We start from the raw sequence: 24,750 nt of genomic DNA on the forward strand, positions 1-24,750 counted from the left end.
ATTGTTTAAAATTCAGATTTTTTTTATTTAGTATCAAACTAAGAGTTGTAGTACGACCAGCAGGAGTCAATTGATGGCTGCAGTGATTTTGGTGACACTACAGTACATAAGAGTGAACTTTTTGAATTTTATTACTAATAAAATAGTAATAAAATTAAAAAATCCTTAAAATTATGAAAAAATGTTTTTATAACAAACCAAGAATGGTAGTATGACCAGCAGGAGACAACTGAAGACTCCAGTGATTTTGGTGACACTGCAGTGTATTAGAGTAAAGTTATTGAGTTTTATTACTAATAAAATAATAATAGAATAATAAAAAAAATCTTTAAAATTATGAAAAAAACTAATTTAATGTCAAACCAGGAGTTGTAGTATTACCAGCAGGAGCCAATTGATGGCTCCGGTGATTTTGGTGACACTACAGTACAGAAGAGTGAAGTGATTAAAATTTATTCATAATAAAGTAATTAAAATTCTTTAAAAATTCAGATTTTTTATTTAATCTCAAATCAAGAGTTGTAGTATGATCAGCAGGAGCCAGTTGATGGCTGCAGGGATTTTGGTGACACTACAGTACAAGAGTAAAGTTATTGAATTTTATTACTCTAAAAAATCCTTAAAATTATGAAAAAATGTTTTTTATATCAAACCAAGAGTTGTAATATGACCAGCACGAGACAGCTGATGGTTCAACAGTGTTTAATTTTGTCTACAGTACATAAGAGTTAAATTATTGCATTTTATTTCAATAAAAATTCCTTGAAATTATGAAAAAATATATTTATTATCAAATCAAGAGTTGTAGTATGACCTGCAGGAGCCAGTTGATTGCTGCAGTAAATTTGGTGACACTACAGTGTATAAAAGTTGAGTAATTGAATATTTGTTTCATGTCTCTCTTCGCTGTTAGAGCAGTTTTGCCATTTGCGGACGGTCCCTGTTATTGAAGGCGGAAGTCCGAATCTGTGAATGTCTTTCCAACTTTCCCGAACTGATCAGGACAGAACACAGAGTTGTTTTTTCTCTTTATCAGAACATACCCTCAGTTAACCAAAGTAAGAATGCAAAATAAATGAAGATCCTTATTCTCGTGTTCCTCGTGGGAATATACCAAGTGACGGCAGGTGAGTTATAATAAAGCTTCGTGTCTTTATGTAAATATGAATGTTTGGTTCAATAGCGTCTGTTACGGGAATCAGGACTTACTTTTTAATATTTTAGGCCTGAGAGAAAAACTTTTACGTTTATATGGGAAAGCGGCTGTTCAGATGTCCTATTAAAAAACAAAGCAAACAGCATCTGAACAAGCGTTAAAAAAAACAACCTGCTTTGTGTAAAACTGCAGACGCTACTGTCCTCTTGTCCGTTTCTATGTTATGTTGTTATAAATGCATGTCTACATTAATGGTGGTTCAGTGGTGTTTTGCTGCAGAGGACTTGCATAACACAGAACAGATAGTAAGCAATTACATGTCATAACATAAAACAAATGGGAATATGTAGAAATAAATACACTTGAGGTCGAAAATAAAACCTTAAAATTTAAAGTTTATGCAATATTGCCACTGTATCGTGGTTGAACTGAACTCATTGGTTGCTAAAAATAATAACAACAGTTTAATTTTCTGACCCAATGCTCTTTCATAAAGTAGAATTAGCCAGTTTAATACCTTAAATGTATTTTATTTAAAAAAAAAACAACATTGGATTTTGAGTAGTTAAACACTCAAATTCCCAGCTGACGTCTATAAATATAACATTTATGAAACACAATAAACAGAAAATGAGGGCTAAAATAACTATTCAACAAGAGCATTTATTCAGTATTTCTGAAATGGTGATTTTGATGATCATTTTTGTCATTTTCTATTGTTCAGCTTCTCAGATGTGAAGATTTTCTGTGTTTCAGTTTTGTAAACTTCATGTCTTTTGGTTTTGGACTGTAAATAGATAAAACAAAACATCACATCAGTAGTAATCAAACACTGGTAAGAAATCACAGAAAGACACTTGTGCCACCACTAAAGTAGATTAAAAGAGGGATAACACAACAACCAGGATTTCTATGTGTCATACGGTGTCCTGAATATGACTGAATATGAATATGACCTGAGGAGGACATGAGTCGTTATATAAAGGTCCTGAGAAACTTTATGATGATGGATAAAGAATTTTGGCTGAGAAAAGATCAGGCCATATATCTGTGTTCACCAGAGGTGCAGTAGTTTGGCTGACCATGTGCTCTGGCCCAGTTTTCCAAGAAGCTGCAAAAAGACAATTTTCCAAATGGGATCGATAAAGTATCTATAAAATAAAATTAAAAAAGAAAAGATTAATTTTTCTGTACATCTCTGTTCTAAATAAGCAACAAAGATTCAAATGAAATCAGTGTGAAGTCATTAATAAAGTAATAATAGTTGTAGTAGAGACCATATAAAAATAAATCAATAACCTTTTTCTATTCATTTATTGGAATGAACACATTTTAAAAACTTGAAATTATGCTGATTGAAATGTTTTAATGTGACAAAGTTTAAGTTTCAAATATTTCAATTTATCTGCAGTAGAGCTACATGTCATTTATGTGTTGTTTTTAGGATATTATCACCTGCTGAAGCAAAACTGCCTCCTGCTTTGTTGATACATTTTCTGTTATCATTTGCTGATGTTTGTGAATATAACTCTCGTTCAGTCGATCACAAGGCGTTCCTTTGGTACAGGCATCTAATTTCACCTCTCATGGCGTGAAATGTCGTAAAAACTAAGCAAACACAAACATAAATTTTGTGGTTTGAGTTTATTTCGAGCTTTTACAAGGTAAAGTTTATACATGTTGTGAACAGTACTTTGGCAGTTTTTCTACTATGTCAAGATGTTTTGATACAATTTCTTTGAACCTCATAAACATATCAAACATGTCATACAAAAGAAAAAATAAATAAAGAAAGAAACCCCACACAAAAAAAGAGAAACAAAAAGCTTGAAAGGGAGTGGGGAGAAGTAAAACTTATTACGCTCCCACCCCCTTTACACCAATATTTACAAGCTGCATGCAATATGTCTTTTCTCAGATACATCATCATTCGGTGCGTTGGAATAATATAAATATACAATTATACATTTACATCTACACATATCTATTTATACAACCTTATATACTTGTCTACCTATGCAACATACGCTCATAGCTCTTTCTATACACCTATTTACACATACAAATATATATATATTGTCATTCAGTATAGCCTTCTTTAACCCTTGCCTCAGGTTAAATCAGGACCAGCTCTCCGTTTAAAGGGTTAGATTCTATCTGCCTATTAGTATTCCACCTAACAGGTTTCAGCAGAATAATTAAGCTGGTGTCGAGGAATACTCGCCTAGGTCCTAACTGTCTTCTTCCAAACGTCTTACCCCTCTTACTCCAATAAATACTCTCTTACTAAGCAGCCCACCTAAGTAGTAGAATTGATTTATTGAACACGTTTGTTAACGACAGCTTTCCTCTTAAAACTGTGGCACTTGTTGATATTCCTAGGTTCGTTTTAGAGGTTTGGAAAACTAACCTCAGGGGTAATGTTTAAATAACTAGTTGGATTAAAGTAACCTTTAAGAACCATTAGATTTAATGCACACAATCAACTTAACTTTTTACCACTTTGCAGAATAAGTGAATCATAATCATTTCATTAGACTTCTCTTTAAATGCAATATAGCGTTTTATTAAGCAATTATTAGCAGGGGCACAGCATTAATTCATGATTAAACAATTTAATTATTTCTGATTATTTCAAACTAAACTAAACTAAGCTGAGCGTACCTGAGAATCTTCTCTAATTAGTAAATTTAGGAGAGAGAGCGGACAGCCAGGCCTTAGCTGCCACGCCCGGTCTTGACCTGCATCTAGTTGAACTCCTCCGTGGACCAGCAGACTCGGTACGAAGTCTTCTTTGTGGGCAGAGGGTGTTCTTCATAGGCAGGGGGAGTGGAGAGGTCCCGATAGCCAATCGTTGATCTGGCAGTTATCTTTAGTAGCAGCTGGAACACAAGTGCGGGCGTCTCAGCTGTCTTCTCAGTCGGATGGTGGTGGTGGAAAGCCCCCGTCTCATCAGGCTGTGGTGGGTCACTGGGTCTTCCAGCCCCTGGAGTGGAGCAGCCCTCTGCTGCTGCCTCCTGTGCCTCTCTGGATGCCATGGGTGCTTGCCTCTCTTCATCTCTTTGGACAACTGTAGACCTCTCAGGACTCTCCGTCTGGCAGAGTGTGGTCTTCGCTTGTTGAACAAAGTTAGAACAACTTTGCTTCCAACGATGTTCTCAGCGATCTCTGGAGCCTAAGTCCCGCGTTGTCTTCACGTCTCTTGGGCAAAAGGGTCCGGTGAAGATTCTTCAGAACTCTGGCGATGCTCCCCGGCAGCTCCGGCGAGCAGCATCTCTCCCCTCCGGGGGAGAACTCCGAATTCAGTGTCTGTGTCTCTGGGTTTTATACCCTAGCTCGACTTCAGCTTAGCACATACACATTTTCACACACAATTCTAACTAATAGGTACGCCCAGGTAATTAATTCATAGGTTTAAGACACAACCTTCTTCCTATCACGCATACATCATTCTTTCCATCTTTTCTGTTAACACATCCACTTGTTACACACACTTCAGTTGTCATGACAATGTAGGCCTGAGCCCATCCTGTCATCCTGTGGAAACTCCAAGTTCCTCATTTCTGAGGAGACTTCTGCTTTTCCCATCCTGTCTGCATACAGCTCAGAACAGCACAGATTACTTCCATTCAAAACTCACTTAGTTACACTGAATCACTTCTTTAAATCATTTTTCTTAGCATGATCAAATAACTTATTTTAAATCATTCTCTTCTATAGCAATCATCATTTCCAGAATATATATCAGCCTATTAAAATCATTCTTGCATCAAACATAAGCATAATCATGTGGTTAACTTATATAGTTTCTCATTTTAACTTTTCATTGGTCTGCTTAAAGCTTTTATTTAGGTGGTGGTTGCTCCTGGGATCTCAAATAACTAGGCCCCACTTGACAATATACATACATATATACATACATATATAAATATAAATATAAATATCTACACATACAGACAGACCCATAATATAACTAGGTATATGTGTATATCCTGTATACATACATACCTTTTAGATGATACATTGTAATGATGATACATATAGAATAATTGTTATTCTAGTTTTACATTCATAAGATAACCATTGAGGTCAGTAGAATGGCCGCTCCAGACAATCTCCCCATGCCAGGGCCACGGCGAATCGGCAGTCCGAGAGCACCACACGGCGGCTGAGCTACAACACACAAGAGCCCCTTCTTCTCATGCTGCAGCCATCCCAAATGTGAAATGTATAATTTTGTACACTTTTTTCTATAATTATTAGGTCCTTGCCTTATACAAAACGAGCCATGACAACTGTGTGTGTCCAAGCTCCCTCTGCTGGTCAAGGAGATTCCCTAGTTCATCCCTTCCTTACACTGAACGAGCCATAACAGCTGTGTGTGTCATAACTCCTTCTGTAGGACAGGGAGATGCCAATAACTATTATGAATATGTTTAATACCATATAACCCTCAATTATTTCTACCCAACAATACTCAATAGATATATAGATATATACAATCACATACTTGTTGTTATTCAAATTAAAATAATACAATTCATAATTCCTGGTAATATATATGTAGTCAAGAAAAGAAAATATATATATATATTTTATATAAATTTTGTGAATATTGAAAGTAAAATGAAAACTCAGAGTCTAACAAATAGTGTCATGAGAACTGTAAGCCACAAATAATGAATAATAAATGTCTCCACTAACTGAAAACTAAACTGGAGTTTGATTTTATTCTGTGATAACTAACAGAAGAAAAAAATGTATTTTTGCATGCAACTTTACATGAATGACAGTCGGGTGCAAAGCTGCATGACTGAAATGTTTAATTTATGAAATGTTGTGTTTGATTATATTATTTTTCTTCAAAACAAACTGACAAACTGATAGTTCAGTAAATTTAAAACTGTAATTCTGAAGCAATATTAACTTTTTCTTACAGAGACTCACTCTCTGAAGTATTTCGTCACTGAGTCCTCTCAAGTCCCAGACTTCCCAGAGTTTGTGGTTGTTGGAATGGTTGATGATGTTCAGATCGTTCACTATGACGGCAACACCACGGAAGCAGTGCCCAAACAGGACTGGATGAAGGAAGTCATTGATGATGATCCAGAGTACTTCAAGAGGAGCACTAACATCTTTATAAAAGAACAGCAGACCTTCAAAGACAACATTGAAGTACTAAAGCAACGCTTCAACCAAACTGGAGGTTTGTTCATGTTTCATGTTTTACCGGTACATGTTCATGTTTTCAGGGTGCACAATGGAGTAGTGGTTAGCACTTTCGCCTTGCAGCTAGAAGATTCCTGGTTTGCATCCTGACCAGGACCTGGGATCTTTCTGCATGGAGTTTGCATGTTCTCACTGTGCATGCGGGGGGTTTCTCCAGGTTGTCCAGCTTCCTCCCACAGTTCAAAAACATGCTGAGATTAGCTGCTAGTTGTCAGTAGGTTTGAATGTGAGTGTGATTGTCCCTATATGCATCCCTGTGACAAACTGGTGACCTGTCCACGGTGTCTTCTGTCTTCGCCCAAAGTCAGCTGGGATAGACTCCAGCCTATTGGATAAACTTCACTTGACCACAGTGTATCGACAACTTCGGAAATATGTTTCAGAGAGAGGCGAAATAATTAGTTAATTAATGGAAAATTAATTATCATCAATTTTGATAACCAAATAATTATGTAAGTATTCACAAGCATAGCTCCAAATACTGGCTGGTTCTTGTTATTTTAGATATAAGATGTTTTTATGACAATTTATGATCATTTCCCTGTTTTCCATTTAGTTGATTAATCCATTAACTCAGCACTGAGTTTTAGCTATGAATATGTACTGTACAGCCGTGGCCATAAGTTTGGACACAAGTACCATGACGCTTGTGAATCTTAGAAAATACCACAAAATTGTCACTTACAATACAGTACACAACTCCTGAGAACTATATTAAGTTTCATATTTAAAAAAAAACATCAAAAGAGTTTGGTGTCATTTTGTTATTCTTACCAAATTCGGTTGTGAAAATACTGCATTTTTTTGTTATTTTCTTCTAATATTATGTTTTGGGAACAAAGTTGTTCCAATTGTTGGAATTTATTGATAATATTATATCCCTTGTTGATTTGTTGACTAATTAAACTGGTGCTGTCAAAAAATATTAGTTATGTTCTGTAATAGACATCAAAACAGACATAAGTCATGCTGTGTCCAAACTTATGGCCATGGCTGTAGAGCAACTTGTGTGTGAGTGGTGGAGCAGCTCTGTCACCCACTTGCAGCACACACAGGTGACAATGGTGGAGAAAAGTAAACATTCAAATGTATGACTGAACGTCATCACAGTTGATCTGTTTAAACATTCAACAAAGGTTCATTACATCAGCGGGCAAACATTCAGTTTGACTGCTGAGCTTGTAGTTCATCCCTCACTGTGTTATGTCTGCTAGCTGCCACAACATGGAGATGACAATACAAAACAAAGATACAAAAATGGATTAATGGTCAAAAGTAAGCTTTGTCTAGCTGTTTGTTTAACTGGCTGCATTCTTAAATTCAGTCCAAAACTCAGAGCATCATCTGAACAGTTGATCAGAATTTCAAAGCACAGAGCAGCAGGATTTGGTGGTTTTATGACTGCAGACAAACTCCGTCTTTATGTTCAACCTTGCTCTGTCTGAACTGTTGGTGTTGATGGTGGGACTCTTTTCTTGAATAAAAAATTATCACACAGTAACAATACTGCCAAAGAAAAAGTCTTGCATTAATTTTGTAATGAAATGTTAGTGCATCAGTGTACTGGCATTTACTTAATATCTGTTCAAGATGGAGCTTTTAATTCTGATACTGGACTTGAGCTGTGTGTTAGTGGAGGCAGAGTATGTCTGTGGTGGAGACTGTTTGGATCTTACTGTTTCCCAGCAGACTCTGTCTCTGTCTGAAATGTGCATACTGTTCAGATGATGATTGTAAGAGGCCAATAACAGCAGATGTAGATTGACTGGTTAGAAATGTGTTAATCAGTGTGTCTTTGTGGTAAATATGTGATGTAAACTGTTAACAGAAGAATGTGCTGCGATCTTTGTGTCTATCAGATGTTCACATTTACCAGGTGATGTACGGCTGTGAGTGGGATGATGAGACAGATAAGGTTAATGGTTACAGACAGTATGGTTATGATGGAGAAGACTTCATAGCATTGGACCTGAAGACAGAGACATGGATCGCTGCAGAACCACAGGCTGTCTTCACCAAACAGAAGTGGGACAATGACAAAGCTCGAACAGCATACTTGAAGTACTACCACACCCAGATTTGTCCTGAGTGGCTGAAGAAGTATGTGAACTATGGGAGGAGCTCTCTGATGAGAAAAGGTAAAATAACATGACCTGATTTAATGTGTTTGGAAAAAACCCATTTGCCTCAATTTCTTATGTAGTTTGATATGATAAGAAACAACTCATTGTGTCTCAATTTACACTTGTCATTTTGTCCCTTTTCTCCCTCTTTTATCTTTGTCACTCCTCCATAATTATCACCACTTTTATTCTATTTGTCTTCCTTTGTCTGCCTCAGTTTCTTCCTGTCTTCTACTCTTTTCACAGCGTTTCCAAGTTTTCTTTCACTTCTTGTTCACATCTTTTCATTTTCTTCTCTTCTGTACTATCTACCCCATTTTTAAATACACTTGTCATCCAAATTACATAACTTTAAATCTAAATATTGATATTAGTATTCAGTTAATCCAGAAACTATGAGCTGTGTTTCTCTTCGCTCCAGATCTTCCCTCAGTGTCTCTCCTCCAGAAGACTTCCTCCTCTCCGGTCACCTGCCACGCTACAGGTTTCTACCCCGACAGAGCCGACTTGTTCTGGAGGAAAGATGGAGAGGAGCTTTATGAGGACGTGGACAGAGGAAAGATCCTCCCCAACCATGATGGAACCTTCCAGATGAGTGTTGACCTGAAGATTTCATCAATCGCTCCTGAAGACTGGAAGAAGTACGACTGTGTGTTTCAGCTGTCTGGTGTCAAAGATGACATCATCACCAAACTGGACAAATCAGTGATCAGGACCAATGAAGGTAAGACTGAAATCTGATGAATACTTCCAATGTACTGCAGCTTATAACCTGATAACTGTAGCAAGGTTACATAGAGATATTGTTCTCTTGCCAGTTCCACAATGCTCTCTTAAAATTAACTTTTTATATACCACTACATATCTCTGTACTTTTGTGTTCAAAGTCTCACATATTTATGACCAACATCTTCATTCATGATATATGATTCTGACTCTCTTCATTACTTTGTGTGTTGTTTCTTCACAGCTGCTTTAAAACTGATGTTTTTCTTTCTATTGTCTTTGCTGGGATGAATTTATCTTCATGATGTGAATGTGGGTGTTTCTGATCAGTGCTTTCATGTTTGCTTGCTGAAATTACTGCCGCTGACAGGTGATTCTGATCTGAGAACAACTTAGATTTGATGTTGATATTTTTACCTTTAAATGGTGTTTGTAACACAAAGAGCATTTATTTGTTAAAGCATTAAGACCTCAGTGGCAATTTATTCTTTATTCATGATTTTCCATCATTCAGGTAAAATCACAGTTTGTAGCAGCCTTTTAAAATTATGTACAAAATTGTAAACCACTTCTCAGCAGGCTAATATTTTAAAAAAAATCAAATAGTTACAAACTTCACTACTGTGTTTGTGGTAAAACAAACTCTAAATATTCACTAAAATACACTTCTAATCTCTCTAGTTTGTGATCTTCTTTAAATGCTTGAATGACAGAAGTCGTGTTGATGAACATAATCTGACCATCCAGAGGTTCAACAGTGAGATAAACAGGGTGAATGTCTGGTTTTGGTTCCAGGTTCTTCAGGGTTCCGTGTTGCTGCTGTTGTTGTAGGACTGTTGGTCCTGATAGCCGGCATCACCGCAGCTGTCAAATATGCTGACATCAGTGGAAGAAAATATAAAAGTGAGGAACAATACATGTTTTTTTTATCATCTTTTAGCCCATGTTAGTTTCAGTGTGTATCAACATTTGTAGTTTTTTGGTGTCAGCACTGTAAAATCTTTGTATCTTTCATCTTTGCAAAGTCTAAATATTCGATATTTATTTGACAGTTGAAATCTTTTATACTAGAGCTGCATATAGATGCTTTTATTGCTGTGTCCTTTCATACATTCTGAATGAATAACACCTCTGTAATGCTGTTTTCTGTATTTCAGGCGTCAGTCCTGCGAGCAGTAAGTATTTTACATGTTTCAAGTTTATTTTCTACTTTTGAACTCCTTCTATGAAGATTTTTTAACATCCATTGGAGCAACTTGATCACTAAACCACTAAAATCAAGTTTTGTCTCAAAACATAATTCTCTTTTTCATAATGAATTGTTTTGTTTTTTAGGCACTTCTGACACTTCGACTTCCTCTGCTGAAGATCTAGACCCTAAGAAGGTGAGTACATTATCACGTAAATGCAGCTCACCAAACTAAACACACGTGTATTTATTACTGTGGGGTCACCAGACATTCAGAAACATTTCGTCCTGTGATGTTTTATCGTGAAAAGAAATGTTTGTCTCTTGACTGATTTCTCACTGTGTGATTCAGTGTAACTACAGAATAAGATCTAGATGTAAAGTATCGAGTGAAAGGTGACCGACTGCAATTTATGAAAAAGAAAAATAACGGCTTCATTATTTCTCTTTTTCTTCAACTGTCTAAACAGAAGATCAGCGGTGAACAGGAGAAGATGCTAAAAAACTAATGAATGAATGTGGAATCAACAAATCTCAGTCTGTGGTTTTAATCTACAAAACCAGGCGAAGTACAAAGTCTTCTGACTTGAAATCAAATTGAAGAGTTCATTTGCAAGAACAGATAACTCTGTTTTGATAAATTTTCAGAAAACTTTTTTTTGTTGTTTACTTGAGATAATATCAATCAAACTGAAGTTGAGTGGATTTGACTCAGTAGAAAAATACATGACAAAATAGAGAAGAAATAAATTATTAGTGTTATTATTATTATTATCTCAAGCAAACAATGAAAAAATGAGTTTTCTGAAAATGGAGTTACCTGTTTTTGCAAATGAACTCATCAATTGTTCATATGTGTCTAAATCTCCTCTCTGAAACATTTTGCTGATTGTTGTGCCTCAGGTCATCATTTTTTCCTGTTTACCAGCATCCAGGGTTCATTTTTGTCTATATGCTGCCATTAAATGCAGTTTGTGTTTTTCTTTTCTTGTTAAATGTTTCATCAGAAGTTTGACTGTGAAGGTGAATCTTTCTCTGAATGTATGAATGACATGTTGTCAGAGGTGATGCTGCTGTCCAGATGTGTCGGCAGATGTTTTGTGGACAGGAATCACTGCAGCAGCTTTCTGAGGTCAAAGACAGGAAGAGAGAACAAACAGCTGCTCTTCATGTTTACATAGCTGAACAGAGCTCTGTGTTTGAATTAATGACTGATGAACACTGATTATCCTTTTGTCAGTCGAGTTCATCAAATGATTAAAATGGAGCAGATTTTGGTTTAACACAGTTGATGCAGGATTTCAGTCTCAGCCCTCTGACATGTTGATCAGATTCAGATCTCTGATGGTCTGTAAATGGTCTCTAATCTGCAACTGTTTTAGTGGGTTTGGAAATTAAAGTTTTGCTGTTTGATCCTCATTTATATATCTACATTCAAATTTTTATTTTGGAGTTTAGCAGGTTTTCCCAATTAGAAATGTTTCCTTCAGATTGTTTTCTTCATGTGGAATTTTTCTCAAAGCTTTGTTTATTGGCTTATATTTATTTGTCATTTTTCTTTGGGGTCGGTGTGTGGTGTTGGGATTATTGAGGCCATTGTTGTGCCCAGTGTGATACAGATTAAAATTTTATACTTAAATAAAATATTTCTGAAAATCAAGCTAAGTGTTTTTTGTGTTTGTTGTTCCAAATGTAAATGTAAAAGGATTTTTTTATTTATTTAGCTGATTAGGTGGATAAATGTATATATGTATATTTATCCTAAATTGAGAAATTCTTGAAATTACAGGATTTTTTTTTACTGCTCAAGGCTCTTCCTTGATGCTAAAAACATTTTTGTAGATTTTATTTTCCATAACTTCTAATTCATTGAATACATCTGCTGTGAGTCATTTATGAGGATAAACTGACAGATTGAGACCAACAGAAACTAATTTGACATCCTCAGGTAGGAATAAACCATTTAAGAGGAGTGTACTTTAATTTGTCAATTTCGGGAATTCCACAGCCATTTAAATAAAGTTGGCTTGACTATAAAAATTAATGTGATTCTGAGGTGGTTTCCCATCATGACCTCAGAGGAAGATACAGGATGTGTCCAGAGGGGGCGCTGTCACTCTGCCAACTCCTCTAAACTTTGATCAACTCAGGTTTTTTATATAGAACTCTTTAGTTAAAGAAACAATGTAGTACAGTGCACCACAATACACTGTAAAAAATAAGTCGCCAGGGGCTTACAAACACTCAGGTGTAGCACCTCAGAACATTACATTATACAAATATATTAAAAAGAGCACACAGATCAACAGTCTTAAATGCCTTCATATTAGTGGAATGTCTAATAGTTTTAATGTATTGTTTGACCTCATTATCAAAAATGGAAAGAATTGGTTTCTGATTACTGTATAGACATTTGTGGATATGCCATTTGGCTAAATATATAATAAGAGTAATAATCTAAAATTGTTTTCTTTTGGTAGATGGATCCTCAGTGAAGCCAAACAAAACATATTTAAAGCATAAGGAAAAATCTGAATCAATACAAGTAGAAATCAATTTGCAAATATCTTCCCATAATTTGGTGGAGAAGGGGCAAGACCAAAATAAATGAAATGCATCTTCAGGGTGTCCTTCACAGAAAGAGCAATTTATGTCTATGTCTTTTTTTAATTGTTGCAAAAAAAAAAAAAACTTTTGATGGGTAAAATCTGTGAATTATTTTAAAAGGTACTTCTTTTACTTTATTATTTATCATATATCTAGCTGGCAGGTTCCAGGTCTTTCTCCAGTTAAGGTTATTAATAAAAGTGTTCCAATAAGATCCCACATATGGGACTGATACGACATCTTTCTGAAATAATGAGCGTATACGACGATTTCTATTGCTTGTTGAGGAGAAACAAATCTGACCAATTTCAAGTTTGGTTGGATCAGTGGGTAATAATGTTGGAGTCTGTCCTGCTGTACTTCTAAATAACATGATTGCTCCTTTGGGGATTGCATTTATAACAATATTAAATTCATTAAGAGGGATTATGATACTATATTTTAGAGTAAATTCTTGATATGTCATGAGTGACCCATCTGGGTTATACAACTGATGAACCAAGAGTATTTTGTGAGTATACCAGAAAGGTTAAAACAAGGATTTGTTTCTGTATAAGATGTCTTTATTGTTCCATATGTAGTATCTATGTGGGGAGAAATTGTTTATAGATTAATGACCAAGAGAGAAGCATCTGTTTATGGAAGCTGGATAGTTTTGAGGGGATTTTTTCAACACTAATTACAAAATAAATGGAAATTTAGGCCTCCTAATTTAGAGAAAATAAAATTTGGTATGAAGTTCCAAATTGAGAGTGGGTTTTTAATTAATTGTTTAAGCCAATTTATTTTGAAAGTATTGTTTAGAAGTCTTAAAAGTTAAGTCCACCCTTATCATATGAGTTCATTATTACTGATTTTTTAATATAGTGGATTTTGTTCCTCCATATAAAGTTATATAGCAACCTGTCAATATCTTTTAAGACCCTTTTGTTAATATCAAAAGATAAAGCAGCATATGTAAGACGGGATATTCCCTCAGCTTTGGTCAGCAAAATTCTGCCTTTCAATGACAAATCTCTTTGTAGCCACTGGTTCAATTTTTTCTGAGTTTTGTTAATAATTAGGTCAAAGTTCAGATTGCACCTGGTTTCTTTATCTTTAGTAATGACGATTCCCAGGTAAGTAATAGTGTCTTTTGTATTACAAATGGAAGGGATGTCACAATATTTCAGAGTAAGCAATTCACATTTCTTTATGTTCAAGCAAAGTCCAGAAGCAGCAGAGAAAGTATTTATCAAGTCAATAGATAAAGGTATCTGAGAGAGATCTTTTAAAACTAATGTTGTATCATCGGCCAGTTGGCTGATAACTTCGTTACCAGCTGTTGAGATACCTTTTAATGGACTGAGCTTTATAAAGTCAGTGAGTAGCTGAGTGCAAAGCAAAAAGAGATAAGGAGATATGGGGCATCCCTGTCTGACCCCACGTTTAAGAAACAAGAAGTACCAGCATGCAATCTGTCGTTCAGTATAGCCTTCTTTAACCCTTGCCTCAGGTTAAATCAGGACCAGCTCTCCGTTTAAAGGGTTAGATTCTATCTGCCTATTAGTATTCCACCTAACAGGTTTCAGCAGAATAATTAAGCTGGTGTCGAGGAATACTCGCCTAGGTCCTAACTGTCTTCTTCCAAACGTCTTACCCCTCTTACTCCAATAAATACTCTCTTACTAAGCAGCCCACCTAAGTAGTAGAATTGATTTATTGAACACGTTTGTTAACGACAGCTTTCCTCTTAAAACTGTGGCACTTGTTGATATTCCTAGGTTCGTTTTAGAGGTTTGGAAAACTAACCTCAGGGGTAATGTTTAAATAACTAGTTGGATTAAAGTAACCTTTAAGAACCATTAGATTTAATGCACACAATCAACTTAACTTTTTACCACTATGCAGAATAGGTGAATCATAATCATTTCATTAGACTTCTCTTTAAATGCAATATAGCGTTTTATTAAGCAATTATTAGCAGGGGCACAGCATTAATTCATGATTGAACAATTTAATTATTTCTGATTATTTCTAACTTAATTAAACTAAGCTGAGCGTACCTGAGAATCTTCTCTAATTAGTAAATTTAGGAGAGAGAGCGGACAGCCAGGCCTTAGCTGCCACGCCCGGTCTTGACCTGCGTCTAGTTGAACTCCTCCGTGGACCAGCAGACTCGGTACGAAGTCTTCTTTGTGGGCAGAGGGTGTTCTTCATAGGCAGGGGGAGTGGAGAGGTCCCGATAGCCAATCGTTGGTCTGGCAGTTATCTTTAGTAGCAGCTGGAACACAAGTGCGGGCGTCTCAGCTGTCTTCTCAGTCGGATGGTGGTGGTGGAAAGCCCCCGTCTCATCAGGCTGTGGTGGGTCACTGGGTCTTCCAGCCCCTGGAGTGGAGCAGCCCTCTGCTGCTGCCTCCTGTGCCTCTCTGGATGCCATGGGTGCTTGCCTCTCTTCATCTCTTTGGACAACTGCAGACCTCTCAGGACTCTCTGTCTGGCAAAGTGTGGTCTTCGCTTGTTGAACAAAGTCAGACAAAGACTTTGCCTCCAACGATGTTCTCAGCGAACTCTGGAGCCTAAGTCCTGCGTTGTCTTCACGTCTCTTGGGCAAAAGGGTCCGGTGTCGACTCTTCAGAACTTTGGCGATGCTCTCCGGCAGCTCCGGCGAGCAGCATCTCCCCCCTCCAGGGGAGAACTCCCAATTCAGTGTCTGTGTCTCTGGGTTTTATACCCTAGTTCGACTTCAGCTTAGCACATACACCTTTTCACACACAATTCTAACTAATAGGTACGCCCAGGTAATTAATTCATAGGTTTAAGACACAACCTTCTTCCTATCACGCATACATCATTCTTTCCATCTTTTCTGTTAACACATCCACTTGTTACACACACTTCAGTTGTCATGACAATGTAGGCCTGAGCCCATCCTGTCATCCTGTGGAAACTCCAAGTTCCTCATTTCTGAGGAGACTTCTGCTTTTCCCATCCTGTCTGCATACAGCTCAGAACAGCACAGATTACTTCCATTCAAAACTCACTTAGTTACACTGAATCACTTCTTTAAATCATTTTCTTAGCATGATCAAATAACTTATTTTAAATCATTCTCTTCTATAGCAATCATCATTTCCAGAATATATATCAGCCTATTAAAATCATTCTTGCATCAAACATAAGCATAATCATGTGGTTAACTTATATAGTTTCTCATTTTAACTTTTCATTGGTCTGCTTAAAGCTTTTATTTAGGTGGTGGTTGCTCCTGGGATCTCAAATAACTAGGCCCCACTTGACACCCTCTCCTTGAGATCACAGGTAGCTAACACCAGGTCATTTTAAAAGATACTCATCATCCTCTAGAGCAGACAGGTCAACCACACCACCCAGCTGCGTCCGTCCATCGTCTTCAGTGGTGACGGTCACTTCCCCAGCGATCTGCAACAGTTCGGATGTGTCCTCACAGCCGCCGATGACTTGCATCTCTTCATCATCTGACAGGATTCTGCTTTCAGCATCATCCAGTTTCTTCAGGGCTCTGCCTGCCCAGAGCCTCGTTGATCTCCACATAGTAACCACCCCTTTAACGTTGGCTACTCCGACGAAGGGTGGTAAGCCTTGTGTGCTCGTAGCCATGGTTTCTGGTTCCTGGTTTTCTTTAATCTGGAACTGGCTCTAGCTGCTCCACTTCTTGGATTACTCTTCTTTCAAGCAAAACTGTATTGCTATCTAAAACTTGCTTTATTATGTCAGGCTTCTCGTATTTAGCTCTTCTTAGCATGCCAACCACACTGTAGCTGTTAGCTTTCTTCACTGGTTTAGTAACCATATGGAATGACATAGAGTCCACCAGCACTAAAAGGTATTTCTCACCTCTTCTCCCTGCAACCCCCATTGGGCCTGCTACGTCCATGCAGATAGAACCCCAGGGAATAGTGCTCCGGATGGTGAGCCCGTCTACTCTTCGCCCTCGGCATCCTGCGTTGTATCGACCACATACTTCACAGGCCCTCAGCACTTGTCACACACGGCGCTCTGGAATCCAGAGTTGCAGCTTCTCCAGCTCCCTACGGGTAGGAAGTGTGCTCACATGGCCAAGCGCTTCATGTACGACCCGCACCACTTCTTCCACGTACTTCTCTGGGACAATTTTTCTTTTAGGGGTTTGGTCCCATTCCTCGATCCCGACAGCAATTCTTCTCTTCTGGACGAAACGATCTACCTCGTCGTTTCCCAATCAGTGAGCCCCCCAATCTCGTCTGGACTCTCTGGTGCTTCAATTACTCACTTCCTTAGTGACAGCTGCCATCCTCTACAGCCGCTTCTCTGCCTCTGCAGCCGGGGTGCCTGCAGCTGATGTGGCCAACTCTATTTTTGGCCTTACTTCCTCATCTGCGTCTGAGCTCTCACCCTGCGATGCAGCATGTCCTGTAACTCTCATTTCCTCATCTGTGTCTCTTGCAGACAGTTGCTCCATCCCTCTCCTACCAGTACAATCTGGTTCTGGTACCGGAGTGGAACCTGGGTGAAGCTTCTTCGAAGCGGACTCTCTTACCACTTAACTGATCGTTGTTTCCCCGGGCACTGTGGTTTTGGAGGATGAATCTTCTTCCTCTGATTCATCGGAGCCTCCGACTTTCGCGTCTTCTTGAACTGGCTCTTTTTCTTTGGCAGGGACGAGTACATCTTTCTCTGGCTGGCTCTCAGCCATCGTCTTTGTCGTCTCGAGTTGTCTGCTTCCTCAAAACCTCTCGTAGGACCGTTGAGCAGGGATGAGTGCAGACTCTGTCTGGCTGCTCCGCGGTGCCTCTTTTCTGGGGTGCGCTGGCCCAAGGTCACTGCGGCTTCTTCTAGCCTGCGGTTCTCACTGTACCTCCCGTCAGGCGTGATGATCCCGAGTCTCTCTGTCGGCTGATCACCCGTGCTGTGGATCCTCGGTCAGAAGGTCTCGTCCTTCTCCTTCCCCAATCTCCGCAGCTGTGGACCCTCGGTCAGAAGAGATTCGCCCTCTCTTCCCCAGTTTCCACTGAAAGGCTCTGGCGGTTGATTCTAGGTGTCGGTCTGGACCCTCAGAATATTCTTTTGGACACTTTTCTTTTAGTCGTAGTCGAGCCAGGGACGCCATGTCGGTCAGTATCATCTGACAGGAGTCCCTTTTTAGCGTCTGTCTTAGTCGAGCCGTGCCCACCCAGGGACGCCATGTCGTTCAGTATAGCCTTCTTTAACCCTTGCCTCAGGTTAAATCAGGACCAGCTCTCCGTTTAAAGGGTTAGATTCTATCTGCCTATTAGTATTCCACCTAACAGGTTTCAGCAGAATAATTAAGCTGGTGTCGAGGAATACTCGCCTAGGTCCTAACTGTCTTCTTCCAAACGTCTTACCCCTCTTACTCCAATAAATACTCTCTTACTAAGCAGCCCACCTAAGTAGTAGAATTGATTTATTGAACACGTTTGTTAACGACAGCTTTCCTCTTAAAACTGTGGCACTTGTTGATATTCCTAGGTTCGTTTTAGAGGTTTGGAAAACTAACCTCAGGGGTAATGTTTAAATAACTAGTTGGATTAAAGTAACCTTTAAGAACCATTAGATTTAATGCACACAATCAACTTAACTTTTTACCACTATGCAGAATAGGTGAATCATAATCATTTCATTAGACTTCTCTTTAAATGCAATATAGCGTTTTATTAAGCAATTATTAGCAGGGGCACAGCATTAATTCATGATTGAACAATTTAATTATTTCTGATTATTTCTAACTTAATTAAACTAAGCTGAGCGTACCTGAGAATCTTCTCTAATTAGTAAATTTAGGAGAGAGAGCGGACAGCCAGGCCTTAGCTGCCACGCCCGGTCTTGACCTGCGTCTAGTTGAACTCCTCCGTGGACCAGCAGACTCGGTACGAAGTCTTCTTTGTGGGCAGAGGGTGTTCTTCATAGGCAGGGGGAGTGGAGAGGTCCCGATAGCCAATCGTTGGTCTGGCAGTTATCTTTAGTAGCAGCTGGAACACAAGTGCGGGCGTCTCAGCTGTCTTCTCAGTCGGATGGTGGTGGTGGAAAGCCCCCGTCTCATCAGGCTGTGGTGGGTCACTGGGTCTTCCAGCCCCTGGAGTGGAGCAGCCCTCTGCTGCTGCCTCCTGTGCCTCTCTGGATGCCATGGGTGCTTGCCTCTCTTCATCTCTTTGGACAACTGCAGAACTCTCAGGACTCTCTGTCTGGCAAAGTGTGGTCTTCGCTTGTTGAACAAAGTCAGACAAAGACTTTGCCTCCAACGATGTTCTCAGCGAACTCTGGAGCCTAAGTCCTGCGTTGTCTTCACGTCTCTTGGGCAAAAGGGTCCGGTGTCGACTCTTCAGAACTTTGGCGATGCTCTCCGGCAGCTCCGGCGAGCAGCATCTCCCCCCTCCAGGGGAGAACTCCCAATTCAGTGTCTGTGTCTCTGGGTTTTATACCCTAGCTCGACTTCAGCTTAGCACATACACCTTTTCACACACAATTCTAACTAATAGGTACGCCCAGGTAATTAATTCATAGGTTTAAGACACAACCTTCTTCCTATCACGCATACATCATTCTTTCCATCTTTTCTGTTAACACATCCACTTGTTACACACACTTCAGTTGTCATGACAATGTAGGCCTGAGCCCATCCTGTCATCCTGTGGAAACTCCAAGTTCCTCATTTCTGAGGAGACTTCTGCTTTTCCCATCCTGTCTGCATACAGCTCAGAACAGCACAGATTACTTCCATTCAAAACTCACTTAGTTACACTGAATCACTTCTTTAAATCATTTTTCTTAGCATGATCAAATAACTTATTTTAAATCATTCTCTTCTATAGCAATCATCATTTCCAGAATATATATCAGCCTATTAAAATCATTCTTGCATCAAACATAAGCATAATCATGTGGTTAACTTATATAGTTTCTCATTTTAACTTTTCATTGGTCTGCTTAAAGCTTTTATTTAGGTGGTGGTTGCTCCTGGGATCTCAAATAACTAGGCCCCACTTGACAAATCTGATTGAGCAGTTTCCATTTATATACATTGTTTTGATAGCACTGCTGAAATAAGAACCAAAGCCAAACTTCTCTAAGGCATGGAATATGAATTTATGTTCAGTTGTGCCGAAAGCCTTGTAAAACTCTAAAAAATGGATCAGACTTTTATCAGAGCATAAATCGGAATAATCAATTAAGTCAAGTACTCGTCTAATATTGTTGGAAATATGTCTGTTTTTCATGAAGCCGGATTGAGTCTCGTCAATTATTTGATCTAAAACTGATTTTATTCTTTTAGCAAATATCAATGCAAATATTTTTATAATCATTATTAAATAAGCAAATTGGACGCCAGTTATCAATAAGGAGCAGATCTTTCTTTGGTTTTGGTATTAGTTATGAGGCCTTGGGTTAAGGTAGGAGGAAGGGATTGATTGCCTATACCTTCTAAGAAAAGACCGAGGAGGAAGGATGCAAGCTGTTTGGAGAATGTTTTATAGAATTCAGAGGTAATCCCATCTGTGCCTGGAGACTTATTAGGCTTGAGGTGTTCGATAGCAGATATAACTTCCTGTAGTCTTAGTGGTCTGTCACAGAATTCCTTCAAATCAGTGTCGATTAACTTAGTTTCTGTAAGAGACCCCAAAAACTGAGAGGTGGATTCTTCACAATATTTTGATTCATATAATTTGGTATAGAAATCTGAACAATTAGCTATTTTTCGAGGGTTTACCTATCATGTCTCCGTCAATATTTAGTTTTTGTATTGTGTTGTTTTTAGCTTGAACTCTTTCAAGTCGAAAGAAGTAAGCAGTATTCTGTTCCCCTTCCTCCAGCCATCTTCTCCGGTTTCTCACAAAGGCTCCTTCGGCCTTCAATCTATAAATGTGGGCCAATTTGTTTTGTAGACTCATTAAATGTTGATGTTCACTTTCAGTTAAATTTCCAGGTATTTTTTGTGTTGTTGATGTTATTTCTGAGATTAGATTTTCTTCTTCAGCTTTTTTAGCTCTAGTGATTGAACTTCCGTATGCTCTAAAGAATTTTGATAGTTCGAATTTTAACAGTTCCCAATGACTACAGAATTTTTTCTAATAAAGATATTTTCCAAAAATGCTCAATTAGCGAAAGGACAGTTTTGGAAACAGCTTCGTGTTTAAGAATAGAACTGTTCAATTTCAACCTCTGGTGAATATTAGGATTTAGAGAGATTTGTATTGAAATTGCTTTGTGGTCTGTTAAAGGAGGAGTGCGGATATTGACACTGATGAGGCTGCTATCAAAACAAGTGGAAACCAGCCAAAAGTCTATGATGTAATAAACTAGTGTGCGCTTTACTGCTCCAAGTATATGACCTCACATCAGGATTGTTTTGTCTCCATATATCAGTTATACTAAATTTGTACATAAACTGTGTTAAATTAGAGGCCATAAAATAATTGGCTCGTGGAGGCCACCTATCTTGAAGGCCATCCAAAGCAATGTTGAAATCCCCACTCATCCACCTCAGCACATCTCAGTGTAATTATTCCACAGCAGCAGCAGCAGCAAAGTGAAAAACAGCCTCAGGTGTCTAAACATCAACAGGATTCTGGTTCAACAAGTTTTCACTTGGTTATCTGACTCTCCCTCAGCTTTGCCTACACTTCAATGGAATGGAATTTAGTGTCTTATCAACTGAGAAAAGAATGTTAGAGAATACTAATATAAACATCTAGTTTAAATTATGTAGTTTGAATGCTTAGTTCAATTACAGTTTTTCTCAATTGATAAGACACTAAACTCCATTCACTGCACACAGCCACCAACTGACTGCACACATTTCTCAAAAACAGGACTCTGCTGTCCAAATTTTGGACACTATTCATGGTTTGCACACAGTTTTCAAAACTCTTCCACTCTTTTTGCACAAGACTGAAAACGTTTTTTTGCTCATTTGAACACATTTTTTCACTCATAGCACACATTTTTTAAAAAGTGAACAGTAGGAAGCAGAACTGGGACACTGCTCCAACACTGCTGTCACAATTAAAACACAACAGGTCAAAACTGAAAACACTTTTGCCAATGAACTGCACTCTATAAAACCTGCTGGGAAACAGAATTAGCTGTTCAGAATGGATGTCAGAGGAGCAAGAGGTCATGTTGGAAGAAGAGGACATAAACGACCCAGACCACGGCCAGAACCATAACCTGGACCTTCCGAGTCCTGGATCACTTTACATGGTCATGATCACTTTAAATGTTGTTTGTCACTTCAGTGACACGTCAATACTGGAACCATACAAACAGTCTGAAATGCTCTGAGAATACTGTAAAAAAAATCTCATCCATAAATCTGGTTCACAAGTGTTAGTAAAATTACAGAAAGTGTATATGACTGACTTTTCTCTGTTTGGTGTGCGTTTGTTCCAGAGAGTTTTTCAGTTGGATACTGATGATACTCATGAATACATCTGTGTGGATGAGGCTGGTTTCAACCTGGCCAAGAGGAGGAGAAGAGGGAGAAACATCATTGGACAAAGGACTGTTGTCAGTGTCCCAGGTCAGCGTAGGGGAACGTAACCCTCTGTGCTGCAATAAGCAATCCTGGAGTAATTGATCGTCATGTAGTTCTGTACAACACCAAGCATTTGTCGACTTTCCTAGAGTGACTTGGTGAGGGCTGAGTGACATGGGTACAGCAGGGCATTTGGCAAGAAGACACGTTTTTTTGTTGTCTGGGACAATGTTAGTTTTCATAGAGGACTATTGATTTGGGAATGGTTCAGTATGAACCCCCAAGTTGTTGTAGTTTTTCTGCTTCCATATTCTCCCTTTCTGAATCCTAGAAGAATTCTTCTCTACATGGAGGTGGAAGGTATATGATCGGCAGCCATATTTTGCTAAAATCTTTTCAATCAGAGGTCTTGACATGTGGTGATGTTTCTGTTGATGCAGGTCAGGGCTGGATCAGACACACGAGGTCTTTCTTTCCAGAGAAAACATGAGGTCCTGTGGCCTGACCAGGCTGAAAGAATTGATGCAGATGTGGTGTAAATATCTGCATACTATACTGTGTACAATACAGTGCTGTATTTTTTGTCTAACATTATTTTTATTTTATAATCTACAGTCAGGCACTGCAATGGCCCCTCTGATTTATTTGTAGGATGCGTTGGTGTTTAAGTTGTCATTTTTGAGGGCTGCATCATTTTTTGATATTTCATGTGAAAACACAGTGAGAGAGGAGTGTTTTGTATTTAGCAGTGCAGTGTCCTAGTTTTGCTTCGTGTGTCTTACAGTTTTTCTCGATTGCTAAGACACATTCCTGGAAAGCTGCTCTCCTTTTCCCTAAACTGTGAACACAAAACCTAATTTTCAAGCTACATTCACAAAACCTCTGACACTTCTTGCAAAACCAAACTTTCACCCCAGAACAGTTCAATCTGTGCTCAAAACTGAACTATGCTGTCAAATCATGCCTCAGGTCAATCTTAATTAAATACTCCACTGAGCAGTCACTAAACACTGCATAGAAAAAGGAAAACACAATGCTCAGGACATGAAGCGGTAGAAATAAATCGTTATTTAGGTTAAATGCATGTTGCAAAACAAAATACCTGAGCATTTGCAACACTTGTACATAGAAAAAAGAATTTGCAAAAAAACAGAAATCCTGTGCATTTTCATGTAGCACTTGTATGTAAAAATAAAGCACAAACATATACAAATGAAGTCCAAAGAAAAGAAGTGCATTACTCTGCCACAGCATCATTTCTCCGCACTGGGTCAGGCCACAGGACTTCATCTACATCACAGGACACATTTTCTCTGGCCAGGCAACGGGGAAAAACCCCTGACATGCCGTATCCATGCTCCTCTTCTTAGATTTCCATCCATTGTAGTGCCTCACAAACCAGTGCTCTGGCTTATATGTACCCTCACATCATTAGCCACAAGTGTGATCAATTTTGAGTTGTTGTGTTCAACCGGTGATGCCTGAGCTTTAAATGTGTTTGACTTTTGCTCACCAGTGCTCACCATTTTGCAGCACAGGTGCATCACAATGACAGTGTGTTGGCAAGATGTGTCTAAACAGGTGAAAAGTGCTTATGGTTTTGCCAAAAGAGTGATTGATTCAATAAGTGGGTTCAGGCAACTGAGAATTTGGTTCAGACAACAGAGTTTAGTGTTTCAGCAATTGAGAAAAACTCTAATTTTGAAAACAGAGTTCAGATTTTGACAATAAGGTGCACTTTTGAAAGAAGTGTGCAGTGCTTTGTGAATTGTGTAAAATAAAAAAATAATGTGCAACGTGAATTGTTTTAGGTAATGTGTGCTATTTTTCAGGAACAGTGTCTTCTCAGTTGAGATGAAGTGTAATCCAGAAACTATGAGCTGTCTTTCTCTTCTCTCTCCAGATCTTCCCTCAGTGTCTCTCCTCCAGAAGACTTCCTCCTCTCCGGTCACCTGCCACGCTACAGGTTTCTACCCCGACAGAGCCGACTTGTTCTGGAGGAAAGATGGAGAGGAGCTTCATGAGGACGTGGACAAAGGAGAGATCCTCCCCAACCATGATGGAACCTTCCAGATGAGTGTTGACCTGAACATCTCATCAATCACTGCTGAAGACTGGAAGAAGTACGACTGTGTGTTTCAGATGTCTGGTGTCAAAGACGATGTCATCACCAAACTGGACAAATCAGTGATCAGGACCAATGAAGGTAAGACTGAAATGAGAGATGATG

The 24,750-nt window shown here is 38.6% G+C and overlaps 1 protein-coding gene across 5 annotated transcripts in view; it reads left to right on the forward strand.

The window, feature by feature from the left end:
* Nucleotides 1–961: 961 nt before the first annotated feature.
* Nucleotides 962–24,750, forward strand: part of LOC110971776 (major histocompatibility complex class I-related gene protein-like) — a 153,096-nt gene continuing 129,307 nt past the window's right edge. Inside the window, exons 1-8 of one of the 5 annotated variants that reach the window (XR_007945229.1) lie at nt 962–1,127; nt 6,096–6,362; nt 8,245–8,523; nt 8,930–9,232; nt 10,030–10,137; nt 10,392–10,409; nt 10,570–10,619; nt 10,894–11,555. Coding sequence is in view for 2 of the 5 variants with exons in the window: in XM_051956028.1 (XP_051811988.1) it covers nt 1,076–1,127; nt 6,096–6,362; nt 8,245–8,523; nt 8,930–9,232; nt 10,030–10,137; nt 10,392–10,409; nt 10,570–10,619; nt 10,894–10,932 (1,116 nt within the window). In the remaining 3 variants the exon portion in view is untranslated. Of the gene's footprint in view, nt 1,128–6,095; nt 6,363–8,244; nt 8,524–8,929; nt 9,233–10,029; nt 10,138–10,391; nt 10,410–10,569; nt 10,620–10,893; nt 12,084–24,750 lie in introns of those variants that run through there. The other 4 variants (XR_007945227.1, XR_007945228.1, XM_051956028.1 and 1 more) reach the window with 4 other exon arrangements.

This window comes from Acanthochromis polyacanthus, chromosome 11, assembly GCF_021347895.1.
Source record: "Acanthochromis polyacanthus isolate Apoly-LR-REF ecotype Palm Island chromosome 11, KAUST_Apoly_ChrSc, whole genome shotgun sequence".
Taxonomy (NCBI): Eukaryota; Metazoa; Chordata; class Actinopteri; family Pomacentridae; genus Acanthochromis; species Acanthochromis polyacanthus.